This window comes from Lynx canadensis, chromosome E3 (genome assembly GCF_007474595.2).
Source record: "Lynx canadensis isolate LIC74 chromosome E3, mLynCan4.pri.v2, whole genome shotgun sequence".
Taxonomy (NCBI): domain Eukaryota; kingdom Metazoa; phylum Chordata; class Mammalia; order Carnivora; family Felidae; genus Lynx; species Lynx canadensis.
In genome coordinates this window covers 18,757,887-18,771,121 of record NC_044318.1, presented here as the reverse complement: position 1 = coordinate 18,771,121, position 13,235 = coordinate 18,757,887, and the positions used below count along the sequence as shown (strand labels likewise).

Below are 13,235 nucleotides of genomic sequence, written 5' to 3'. Positions count from 1 at the left end.
TAAAATCCAGAGTCGGATGCTTAACCAACTGAGCCACCCAGGTGCCCCTGTAGTCGCTGTTTTTAGAAGTGTCATGGATCCTACAGTAATTTCTGGGCCCTGGGAGGTTTATGTACTTGCATACAATGATCAGTATTTTTTATAGCATGAGGCCCATGGCCTACTAGCCCTAGGGTCTGGCTCTGTTCTCACTTAGTTGGCTCTGATGCCCCTGTCTTTGTGCTCCTTCCTTGGAGTCTCCTGAAGGAGGATGCAGAGCCTTGGTCATACCCTGGGTGTATTCCTTTAAGGTCATTGACAGTGTTTTCCCAGTGGGACATCAGGAACTGGGGGTTTCTAGACTTTATGTGAAGTCAGTGGGTACCCATACCCATACCCATATCGTAACTTTATGAATTGCGTGTTTTAGGGATTGTAAAGCAAGACCCTAAACTACCAGTGGATAAAATTTTGCCTCCACCTTCTCCCTGGCCCAAGAGCTCTATCTTTGATGCTGATGAAGAAAAGTCCAAGGTAAGGAGCCCCTCCCTGACCTTGGTGACTGACCTGAATCTGATTGGACCCCTTCCTGTAGAGACTCTCCTGAAATATCCCATGGAATGTGCTCTGATCCCTGAACCAAAGTGTGGGGGAATGTGGGGAGGTGCATTAGTGAGTTCTCTCTGGAGTGGGCTCTTAGAATAAGGTGACATAAGGTCTGGATGTTTTCTTCATGGATGGGCCACATAGTAAAGCCACGTTCTTTGTGCCCTCCACCTTATCTGTGCAAGCATTCCCGAGGGAGACAAGGTACAAAAGGATGACCCAAGTGGGCAGTGTGGATGATCAGTCGTATCCAGCGTATGTGTGGTATTAGGGGAAGATGGTGGAAAGAATTGGTTACATGTTGGCTCAGCTCTTTTTCTTTAGTGCCAGTAAGCCTGGTGCCACCCGTTTTCCTTCTGCCACTGCCTCCCATAATTTGTTTCTCCTCAGACATCAGTAAGGAGTGGGACAAAGACCTAGGAATAGCGTCAGAGTGCCTCTGAATGGGGAGAGGGCCCTGGAGCAGTGGTGGTGCTTTTGGTGATTACTGTTCTCAGTCACACACAAGGTCTGGGAAATGTAGTACCAGGAAAGCTTCAGGCCGTGTGTGAGTCCGTAGTACGCGCTGCCTTCTCACTGCACCCCTCAGCTGTGCCCTTCCCTTGGACTTAGATGTTCAGTGGCCATGAGGTCAGAACAAGCAGGGCCAGGTTCTGGGCTTTCTCTTTGGCCTTTCTCCTACTGATGCCTTACAGTTGCAGAGGGGGGAAGACGAAGGATGGCACAGACTTTGGAGAAAGATAGAATCCCGTGTCACCTCGGGCAAGCTGCTTATACACTCTGGGCATCAGTACAGCCATCTTTAGTGCCATCAGGGACGACCGAGTGACTCCCACGTCCAAGGCGTTTTGCTGGGCATGGGGAGTAAAGTGAACAAGATCACCGAGGTCTGTCACATCACAGAGTACGTGGCCCAGGACAGCCTCAGTGCTAGTGATATTTTGGGCCAGATCATTTTCTTACTGGGGGCTGTTCCTGTTCACTGTGGGAAGTTTGTAGTATCCTGGCCTCTACTCACTGGATGCGTCTCCAGATTTTGCCAGATGTCTCCGGGGGATATAATCCTCCACCCTCCTGCCCCATTGAAAACCTGTGGTTTGTGGGAATAGTCCTAATCCCTACATGGTGTCATTGTGAGCATTTGGTAAGATGATGCTTGTAAAGCAAGGAGGTGTTGTTCCTGTTCTCTTGTTGCTGCCTCTACTAGTCTGGGCTGTTTGCCACAGAGGGAAGTGGTTTCACCTGTTCTTTTTGTTCATTCTTCAGCTTCTGACGAGGCTTCTGAAGAGCAATCACCCTGAGGATCTTCAGGCTGCAAACAGGCTGATCAAGAATTTGGTCAAGGAGGTGGGCGTCTTTCCACTGGGTTCTGCAGAAACAGCATTTGACACACGTGTATGTGCGTGAGGGCATAGGTGCCCAATTGGACTGGAAAAAGGATGGGCTCTGGGCCCAAAACTGGGGCACAGCCACGGGCTCCCTGAAGGGCAAGATGGTGACTGGAAGCAGAAACCATGCAGGGTACTTCCCAAGTACGTTTGTCCAAGGGCCCAAAGCATTTCATAGACCCTGGTTTCTGTCCCAGTGACAGAAAGTCTATTTGGGAATCTGTTTTTCGGAGGGATTGAGGCTGGTGGTACAAAGCTGCAGATTTCCCTGTCCCTGGACTGCATTGCCTTTCACAGGAATTCTCGGCCCACTGAGTTTTCTTCGCCCACTGAGGGAACACTCCCGCCTACTCACTGTGTTAGTGACTTGCCTGAGCTCGCCAGCACAGTGCCTCTTTTCCCGTCCCTCATTCAGGCTTTATCCAAGGTTTCTGCTCCTTCACTTCCATCCTCTCTCTCCCGAAAGGAACAAGAGAAATCAGAGAAGGTGTCCAAGAGAGTCAGTGCTGTGGAGGAGGTACGGAGTCATGTGAAGGTGCTGCAGGAAATGCTAAGCGTGTACCGCAGGCCGGGGCAGGCCCCACCAGACCAGGAGGCCTTGCAGGTAAAAAGTAAATTCAAGTATAACGGAGTGTAATTGACATACTAGAAATTTGGCATGCTTTGACACGTGAATGTCCATGAGGGCATCATCATAATCAGGATAGTAAACATGTCCCTAAACCCCATCACCCCCCCGCCCCTGCCCCGAATTTCCTCATGCCCCTTGGTGATCCCTCTCTTCCTTTCTTCCCTGTCTCCCTATCCTTAATTTATATTTTCTAGAGTTTTGTATGAATGGAATGATAAAATTTTTCTTTCTTTTTTTCTTTCTCTTTCTTTCCCTCCCGGCTTCTCCCTCTTGGCGTAATTGAGATCCATTCATGGCGTGTGTATTGATCGCTTGCTTTTTATTGCTGAGTGGTATTACATTGTATGCATGTATTACAATATGTCTCTCCATCTGTTGATGGCTATTTGGGTGTTTCCAGCTTTGGGTGATTATGAATTAAGCTGCTATAAACAGTTGTTTATAGTTGTGTACAGGATTCTGCATAAACATACATTTTCCTTGGGTACATGCCTAGGTGTGGGATTGCTGGGTCATATGCTAAGTGTATAGTTAACTTTGGAAAATAGTTGGCCAGTTTCTTGAAAAGTGGTTGTACCATTTTATGTTCCCAACAGCGTTGCTTAGAGTTCCAGTTCCATCACGTCCTACACATCTTGAGGGTTTTTTTTTTTTATAACACCTTTATTGAGAATTTATATATCTTAAAAGCAGCCATCAACACTAACTAGAAGATTTTAATCAGCCCTAAAAGAAATCCAGTACCCATAGCAGTCACTCTCCACCCCCACGCCCAGCCTCCCCAGCTCCTGACATCCACTAATCTGCTCTGGGTCTGTAGATTTGCCTATTGGGACATTTTGTGTAAATTGAATCCTACAGAATGTGGTCTTCTGAGCCTGGCTGCTTTCACTTAATGTTTTGGAGGTTTATCCATCTTGTAGGATGTATCAAAACTTCATTCCTTTTTATGGCTGAATAACATTCCATTGTATGGCTAGCTCGCATTTTGTCCATTCATCAGTTGAGCATTTGGGTTTCCACTTGGGCTGTGACAAATGCTGTGAATATTCGTATAGAAGTGTTTTTTGTAAAATGTAAACTTAATTTTCTTGAGCGTATATATATCTAGGACTGGAACTGCTGGATCATATGGTGGTTCCGTTTAACTTTCTGAGCAACGGCCAAACTGTTTGCTAAATCATTGGACCGTTTTATAATCCTACCAGCAACGTGTGAGAGTTCAAGTTTTCCACATGCTGCCAACACTTGTTATTGTCTGTCTTTTTCATAATAGTTATCCTGGTGGGTGTAAAGTGGCACCTCACTGTGGCTTGGAAATGTATTTCCCTGATAGTTTAAGTTGAGCTTCCTTTCCTGTGTCTGTTGGCCACCTGTGTATCATCTTGTCTATAGAAGTGTCTGTTCATATCCTTTGCCCAGTTTTTTTAACTTTTTTTTTTTTCTTTTTTGAGAGAGAGACAGAGTGCGAGCAGGGGAGGGGCAGAGAGAGAGAGAGAGAGAGGGAGACACAGAATCCAAAGCAGGTTCTAGGCTCCGAGGTGTTAGCACAGTGCCTGACGTGGGACTCGAACTCATGTACCGTGAGATCATGACCTGAGCCGAAGCCAGACTGTTAACTGACTGAGCCCCCCGGCGTCCCTGCCCAGTTTTTCATGGGGTTGTCTCCTTATTTTTGAGTTATAAGTGTTCTTTATATATCCTGGGTACCATTCCTTGGTCACACAGTTTTCTCCCATTAGGTGGGTTGTCTTTTCACTGTCTGGACAGTGTCTTTTGAAGCAAAAGTGTTTTTTGTTTATTTGTTTTTTTAATTTATTTTTGAGACAGAGACAGAGCATGAACGGGGGAGGGTCAGAGAGAGAGGGAGACAGAATCCGAAACAGGCTCCAGGCTCTGAGCTGTCAGCACAGAGCCTGACGTGGGGCTTGAACTCACGGACTGCGAGATCATGACGTGAGCCAAAGTCGGACGCTTAATCGACTGAGCCACCCAGGCGCCCCAAGAAGCAAAAGTTTTTAATTTTGAAGTTCAATTTATCTCTTTTCTTTTGTTGCTGATGCTTTTGGTGTTCTAGCTGAGCCACTGCAGCCTGGTGCAGACAGATGGCGGTGGCACTGAAATGCTGTCCCAACCTGCCACTCTTAGTCTGTCCTTGGAGCTCTGCTTTCTCCAGCCTTCTGCTAGCTACATTTGTCTTCTCTCTCTGCGTTCCAGCTTTTTATGCCTCTCTGCCCAGGAGCAGCAGCCTTCATGTGGTACCTTAGTTTCCCTGTCCTTCCATTTCACAGGGTTCGCAGAAACAACTAGTATCTTTCCTAATTCCAGATTCCTGAGAGAAACCTCTTTGTCCGGCATGGCTCCTGTATCTATCCCAGGTCAATCAACCTACCTACATCCAGGATTGGATGGAATTACGGAGAGGGTCATGCTGGCCTTTTGTGGCCAGAGGGGACAGTTCTCAGAAGGATTAGTGGGCTTGGGCCAGGCAGACACTCCAAAGCCAGTCCCCTGTGGTGAGTTGGCTCCAAAGTCCCTCTGGAAGGTTGGCCTGCTGGGCTTCTAAATAGTACAACTCCCCCCCTCTCCCTCCCCCAGGGTGATAACCAGCTAGGAGACAGTAGAGACTTGGCAGGAGACAAAACTTATAATGGGTAAAGCCCATTTGGAAAAAGTGGCACAGAAGTGTTGCCAAGTGGCTTCCTGATGCTGAACCTTAATCAGGCAGGTCTGCCTACCACCTGAGATGATGCTGGCACACCACTCTTCTCCTTGCAAGGGGCTTCCTTCTCTAAAACATAAAGCTGGTAGGAGCAGAGCCCAGTGTTGGCTTCCGCCTGGGCAGCTGGGTCTCAGGAGCAAAGCAGGAGGAAGGGGCTCCGTCCTGCTTGTCTCCTAGACTCCCCTATCAGATATGTCCTTTCACAGCTTGGGGAAGGGAGCACTACTGTGAGGGAGGACTCGTGTGTTCACTGAGCTCCCTTGCAAGGAGGGAAGCCTCACACGTGCAGAGGCTGCGTGTCCTCCTCAACACGTGGCGTGTGGGGGGTGCAGTTGTCCAGAGCACTCTCCCTGGGAGGAGGAGAATGAGCTTGCCCAGACGGTCCTGGTGGGGAATGAGGTTTAGCTCTGGGAGAGCCTGCAGTGGGAGTCCGGGGACATTGTTGGCGAGGGAAGTTGGATGGGGAGTTTGGATATTAGTTTTAAAGCAGGGTAGTCACGGAGGGCTTCCATATGGAGTCACCCCATTGTTAAAGCTCTTCTGGGAGCTTGGAGAAGAGATAATGCCATACACACTCAGAACGTGGATTCTTTTCTGAGGTCTTTACCCTTTTTAGTGAGTTTACAAATTCGTGTAACCGTAACCCAAACTTTTTCTGACACTATAGTGGCCGCGCCACTTCAAACCTGCAGTCGTGCATTTGGGACAGCCTAAGAATTCTGCAGCCCCAGACTCTGCTGTTTGTTTACTGGGGGCACCTAGGGCCTTGCTGTGGGCCCTTGTTGTGAGTGGTGAAACCAAGCTCTGTTCACTCAGGTCGTGTACGAACGGTGTGAAAAGCTGCGGCCCACCCTGTTCCGGCTGGCGAGTGACACCACAGATGACGATGACGCACTCGGTAATGCGGTTCTGTTTCTCTAGGCACAGACGGTACACCAGAGGCAGAACAGATGTGTTCCTTACTGCGGGGCTTTGGTGGTGCCAGAAACAAGACAGGATGGACTTTAGGTTTTATGGAAGTTGGGCTTTGGAAGGGCATGTCCTGTGTTGGCTTCGAAGCGATTCCCAGGAAAGCCTAGGCTTGAGCAAGCAACCGTCAGCAGGTTTGAAAGAAGAGGTGGAAACGTGCCCTGTAGGTGGGGCAAGAGGGCGATGCTAGAAGGAAGGCTCAGGTCCACAGAAGTCTGGGAAACAGCAGCATCTTGAAGGTTTCACCGACCTGAGTTGGTGGGCTGGGTAGCCAACCTAAATGAGGCAGGCTGGTGAGGAGCAGAAGGGATAATGGTAGAGACAGTGGAGAATTTCAGTACCTGTGCAAAGGTATTAAAACATCTTACACTTTTTATTATGGAAAATTGCAGAACATGAAAGGGAAATAGTAGGATAAGTCCTATGTGCTTTTCACCTATTGTTAACAATTAACAGCTCATGGCCCATCTTTTTTCATCTTGTTCATGTGTACTGCTCTCTCCCTGCCCCAAACCTATTCTCATTGAAGCAAATTCCAAACATTTTAAGGTGATCAACTATTCAGTGTTCGGATTTCCCTGGGCATTTCTCTCTCTAGCGTCTCTTGCTAACTTCCCCCGCATTTCTTGTTCAAATTTTTGTTTGTGTGTTTAGTTTCGGGGAGGGGCAGAGAGAGAAGGAGACAGAGAATCTGCAGCGGGCTCCCCACTGTCAGTGCAAAACCTGACATGGGGCTTGAACTCACTCACAAATTGTGAGATCATGACCTGAGCTGAAGTTGGACACCCAACCGACTGAGCCACTCAGGTGCCTCTTGTTTCTTCTAAATCAGACTTAGAAGGGCACCTGGGTGGTTCAGTGGGTTGGGCGACCGACTTCACTCAGGTCATGATCTCACGGATCGTGAGTTAGAGCCCCACATCGGGCTCTGTGCTGACAGTTTGGAGCCTGCTTCGGATTCTGTGTCTCCCTCTCTCTGCCTCTCCCCACTCGCGTTCTGTCTCTTTCCTTCAAAAGTAAATAAACATTAAAAAACATAAAAAGACAAATAAATCAGACTCAGAAAAGCCATACTTTGTAGTTGGTGCTATTTCTAGAGTCTTTTTTTTTTAGAAATTACACTTTAAAAATTTCTTTTAATTAAAAAAAATTTTTTTTTTTTTTCAACGTTTATTTATTTTTGGGACAGAGAGAGACAGAGCATGAACGGGGGAGGGGCAGAGAGAGAGGGAGACACAGAATCGGAAACAGGCTCCAGGCTCTGAGCCATCAGCCCAGAGCCCGACGCGGGGCTCGAACTCACGGACCGCGAGATCGTGACCTGGCTGAAGTCGGACGCTTAACCGACTGCGCCACCCAGGCGCCCCCAAAAAAATTTTTTTTAACATTTATTTTATTTTTGAGAGAGAGAAGGAGACAGAGTGTGAATGGCGGAGGGGCACACACACACAGGATCCAAAGCAGGCTCCAGGCTCCAAGCTGTCAGCACAGAGCCCGACACAGGGCTTAAACCCATGAACCATGAGATCATGACCTAAGCTGAAGTTGGATGCTTAACCAATTGAGCCACCCAGGCACCCCCCCGCTTTGGTCTTTTTTTTTTTTCTCTTTTACATTCATTTTTGAGAGAGCGAGAGAGAGCACAAGTGGGGGAGGGGCAGAGAGAGAAGGAGACACAGAGTCTGAAGCAGGCTCCAGGCTCTGAGCTATCAAGCACAGAACCGATCGCGGGGGGCTGAACTCATAAACCGCGAGATAATGACCTGAGCCAAAGTCGGACACTTAACCGACTGAGCCACACAGGTGCCCCATTTTGGTCTTTTTTTTTTTTTTTTCTTTTTATTCTTTGTCTCTTTCTTGTTTTTTATGTTTAAAAACAATTTTTTTTAGTGTTTATTTTGAAGGAGAGAGAGCATGAGCAGGGAATGGGTGGAGAGAGAGAGGGAGACACAGAATCCGAGTCAGGTTCCAGGTTCTGAGCTGTTAGCACAGAGCCTTATGCAGGGCTCCCAGCTCATGAGCTGTGAGATGATGACCTGAGCTGAAGTTGGATGCTTCACCAACTGAGCCACCCAGGCGCCCCTCGTCCAGTCTTTGTTTAAATTTTTTTATTTTTTTAATAGATAGCTCCTCCATTCTTTGTCTCTTTCTTGTTTCTTACATGAAGAACATGTTCTTTGACCTATAGAATTTTTCTGGGCCTTGGTTTTCTGATGGCATTCTCCATGACATTTAATATGTTTTTCTGTATCTGGTACTTCTTATGAATTCCTGATACATCTTTTTTTTAAGTTTTTTTTTTTTAATTATTTATTTTGAGAGAGTGAGTGAGCAAGAGGGGCAGAGAGGGAGGGAGAGAGAGAGAGAATCACAAGCAGGCTCCATACGGTCAGCACAGCGCCCGATGTGGGACTCGAACTCACGAACTGTGAGATCATGATCTGAGCTGAAACCAAGAGTCAGACGCTTAACCGACTGAGCCACCCAAGCACCCCAAATTCCTAATATTCATGATAAATTGGATGGGGGCTTGAGTAGATGCAGGTTCACTTGGAGGGGCTGGGGAGCAAGAACACTTCATGGGTGGTTTTCAAGAGGCCTGTGGTTTTGGTCGTCTCTTTGTTATTATTGTCTAAACCCGTCATTTTCTCTGATTGGAGTGAGCTGAAAGACAGTCAAATTTAAATTTTTAAACAACTTGCACATGCAAAATAAAACATTTTGCCACGTGAATTTAACCCCTTGTCAGTTTGCAGCCCCTGTCCACAGTTAAGAAAAATGGCAGGAAATAGTTGGTCACTCCTGAGAATCAGCAGTCTAGCTCTGTGGCCCGAAGTGTTACATGTAGCCCCAACCCTGCTGCCAGTTCTTTCTCTGTCTCTCAGGAGACACTGTTTAGTAGACTGAAATGCTTATGAGTTTTTGAAATCCAGTGTGTATTTTATACTTACGACATTTCAATTTGTATGCCAAGTGTTCATCAGTAATACTTGATCTCTATTTAGACTCTATGAAATTTACAGGTGCAAATGTAGATTCATGTACCAATTTGTTCCCTATACACTTAAAAGCTTTCCAATAACTGAATAAAGTACCAATAAAACTTTTAATATTCATATCCACACTGACAAAACCATTTCAGTTTTTAATTTTAATTAAAATTAAAGTTTTAGAAAAAATAAAGTTTTAGGGTGCCTGGGTGACTCCGTTGGTTAAGCATCCGACTTTTTTTTTTTTTTCTTTTTAGTGATTATTTTTGAGAAACCACATGTGTGAGTGGGGAAGGGGCAGAGGGAGGGAGACAGAGGCTCCAAAGCAGGCTCCGTGCTGATGGCAAAGAGCCTGATGTGGGGCTTAAACTCATGAACTGTGAGATCATGACCTGGACCAAAGTTGGACACTCAACTGGTTGAGCTACCCAGGTGCCCTGAGCATCTGACTCTTGGTTTGGGCTAAGGTCATGATCTCATGGTTTTTGAGATCAAGCCCCATGTTGGGTTCTGTGCTGACAGTGCAGAGCCTGCTTGGGATTCTCTCCCCCTCTCTGCCACTCCCTTGCACATGCGTGCACACACGCTTGCTCTCTTAAAATAAATAAATAAACTTAAAAAAATTAAAGTTTTATTTCATACACAGTGCTCATCACCAAAAAAAAAAAAAAAAAAAAGAAAAAAAATTAAAGTTGCAATTCCTTAGTCGAAAGAATCATGTTTCAGTCATGTTGGCAGTTATGTTGTATGGTATTGGGAAAGGAGGTGAAGAAATTTGGTTCCTCCTGCATCTTGAGAACTAGAAGTGTTGGGGTTCAGGGATTGAGCACCTAGGTCTGCTAGGGGCCTTAGCACAGGGTCTGGGGGCAGGGGTATGGCTGTACTGAACCTGGTGAAGCCATGGGTGGCTGCTTTGTGGAATGACTTAAAAAAGACTGAGACTGTTGGTAACTAAACCAGGGGGACTATCCTCTTTCCTCCTCCAGCTGAGATTCTCCAGGCAAATGACCTCCTCACCCAGGGAGTTCTGCTGTACAAACAGGTGATGGAGGGCCGTGTCATCTTTGGGAACACAGTGACCAGCTCGGTGGGAGACCTACCTGTCTCCAAAGGTATGCTTTCTGCCTTGACATCCTGCAGATCCTGGAGAAGAACTGGATCCTCAGAATATTCTGGGTTATGGTATAGAAATGAGAGGCCTTGCCCTTTTTTCCCTTTCCTTTGAGAGTTGGATTTACATCGCCAGCCCCTGCCACCTGTGCCATCACAAAGTGACTGGCAGGCTGGACCCTCACTTTGGCTATCCACAGAAGCAGATGGCTACATTGCACCCAGGTCATAAATGCTTATTTATAAGAGCTAGAGACCAAAATAATGATCTTCTTCAGTGGTCCCTAGCAGGCTAGGCTAGCTGCGTCAGAATCATCCGGAATACTGGCTGAAATGCAGATTCTTAGGTCCCCAGCTGGGACCTGCTGAATCAAGCCTGCTTAGAGCTTGGCTGGGAGTGGGGATGGGGGTGTTTTTATCAAGCGCTCCAGTGATGCTGATTATCTGTGTTCAGAAGGGCTGTTGCTGGCCAGGGTGAATGGACCATCAGCGGAGGACACGGACCGCTGTGGGTAGGAAGGCGGTCCTCTGGCTGCTTCCTATTCTACAGGCCAGCTCAGGCTGTACATGAAGCCATTCAGCAGAAGTGCATTGAGTGGGGTGACGTGATGTCTTTTGATCGGGAGGAGGCCCGTGGGAAGCTGACAGGCATTAAGTGGACTCTTTGCTCTCGTTCTGATATATTTTCCTAACTGTTTTCGTAGTCTTTCAGAATCCAGCAGGCTGCATGAAGAACTGCCCTCTGATCGACTTGGAGGTGGACAGCGGATCTGAGCAGGCTGGGACTGTGGCACCATCTTTGCTTCACCAGGACCTGGCAGCCTTAGGTGAGGGAGGGTGTTTAGGGGGAGCAGGCACAGAGACTGGTCCTGACTCCCAGGGAGAGCGAGTCAGCTGGTCCTCCTTGGGGAGAATATGCCTGTTTTCAGAGGGAATTGGGTATACAGTGCCCGCCCCCCCCCCCCCCCCTTTTATCCACGGCTCCAGTTCCCCGCGGTCTGGAAGCAGATGATCCTACTCCTGATACATGGTCAGGAGGTCAGTAGTAGCCTAGAGCTACATCACAGGCCTATGTCATTCACCTCACTTCATCTCATCACGTAGGCATTTTATCATCTCCCATCACAAGAAGACGAAGGGTGAGTACAGTATAATAAATTTCGAGAGAGAGACCACATTCACATAACTCTTACTACTGTACATTGCTATTCTATTTCGTTATCTTACTGTGTCTGATTTATAAATTGAACTGAATCACAGGTATGTTTGTGTGGGGAAAAAACATGGTATATGTAGGGATCGGTACTCTTCGCCTTTTCAAACATCCACCAGGGGTCTTAGAACATCTTCCCGAATGAATAAGGTGGGGACTCCTGTCCTGGGAAGTTCAGACAGGTCGTCTTTACATTTAATCTCAGATTTGCCATGAATGAATTGGATGATTTTAGGTAATCTGCTTCGCCTAGGCTTTTCTAAATGTCTTAGAAAGGGTGAACATGACTTCGATCTCCAGCTGCTGTCAGATAGAGTTACTGGTGTGCATCTTTCTGTTTCTTCCTTACAGGACTCAGTGATGCTCCAGTTGCTGACAAGGTAAGGCATCTCTTCCTAGGGACTGGAGGGGAGGTCCCTAAACCTACCTTCACGAGAGCAGTGCTGCCTGGGCATGGGGGAAGGGGCTACAGCATAGCCTGGTGGCGATTGTGGACTTGGAGGTCCAAAGCCTCGTCCTTGCCTGTACTGTCTGGCTTGGACCTCCAAAGAGACATGTTTTTCCCTCTCCTTATACTCCTCCTCCCTTTAGCGGTATCCAGGTTCCAGTTTACTGAAGGTCTGATCAGGAGTTGTATGTTCTCTTGCCCTTTCTTTCTCCTGCCCCAGGACATGTTGTAAGCATGGTGTCACCATGGCTCATGATCATTCATACTCTGGCCTTATTTTAGCCATTCCTGGTTTGACAGGTTGCCGGTCAGAATTGCTGTGAGGAAAAGAGGAATCCCACTGCCAGCACACTGCCGGGTGGTGGTGTTCAGAGCCCTTCTGCAGAAAAGAACTTGCTGGATCTCCTCTCCCCACAGCCATGTCCAGGGCCTCTGTGAGTCTTGTGGGCAAGGACAGTAGAAGAGTGGCTCCCATGTGCACTTCATGTTCCTTCCATGGGGCCGGGTCAGAGGGCAGGGTTAGTGTGCCAGAATACGGGGACGATACTTGAAGACGGCCAGGGACCTCCCTCCCTGGAAGGGCTTCTTCCTTTCTGCCAAGTGTTCAACATGTACTTTTCCCCTTGTCCTTTGACTCCCTATCCTAGTCAGAGGAAAAGACATAGTTTGGTCAGGAGCTCTGAAAAGGGGGTTGGTTTAAGGTGTAGCAGCAGTAGATGCTGCTGCTGATGATTTTGGTGTTCATGGGCTCCCCCCCCCCCCAATTACAGTGTAATTTGAAGTTGAGCAAAATTTGATCATTAGGCAAATAGATAATGTAGAAAGTCTCAAAAATCACTGCCTAAAGACAATATCGAATGCTCCTTTTTTGCTTCTCTCTCTATGCGTGTAGTAACGCAGCATGTTGTTTGTTTTTACACAAATGGGCTCATAATTGACAACCTGTCCTCCAGTGCGGTTTTTTTCATGTCACATCTTTGGTACATGTGCATATCAACTTATATAACTTTGGCTCATTCTTATAGTTTAATAATTCACGTGCATACAGTGTACACATATTTAGTCATTTCCCTCTTGCGGGTATTTACACAGCTTTCTGTTTGGAGGCACTTGGAATGCTTTTGTAGTACAGATTCCTAGAACTAGAGGTGCTCTAGGGTGTGGATGCAAACACACAGA

The 13,235-nt window shown here is 47.2% G+C and overlaps 1 protein-coding gene across 1 annotated transcript in view; it reads left to right on the top strand.

Moving 5' to 3' along the window:
- Positions 1-13,235, top strand: part of GGA2 (golgi associated, gamma adaptin ear containing, ARF binding protein 2) — a 34,467-nt gene that overhangs the window by 14,588 nt on the left and 6,644 nt on the right. Inside the window, exons 6-13 of the mRNA XM_030300492.1 lie at positions 410-513; positions 1,852-1,932; positions 2,440-2,577; positions 6,143-6,224; positions 10,272-10,397; positions 11,100-11,222; positions 11,960-11,988; positions 12,357-12,490. Coding sequence (XP_030156352.1) covers positions 410-513; positions 1,852-1,932; positions 2,440-2,577; positions 6,143-6,224; positions 10,272-10,397; positions 11,100-11,222; positions 11,960-11,988; positions 12,357-12,490 — 817 coding nt within the window. The remainder of the gene's footprint in view (positions 1-409; positions 514-1,851; positions 1,933-2,439; positions 2,578-6,142; positions 6,225-10,271; positions 10,398-11,099; positions 11,223-11,959; positions 11,989-12,356; positions 12,491-13,235) is intronic.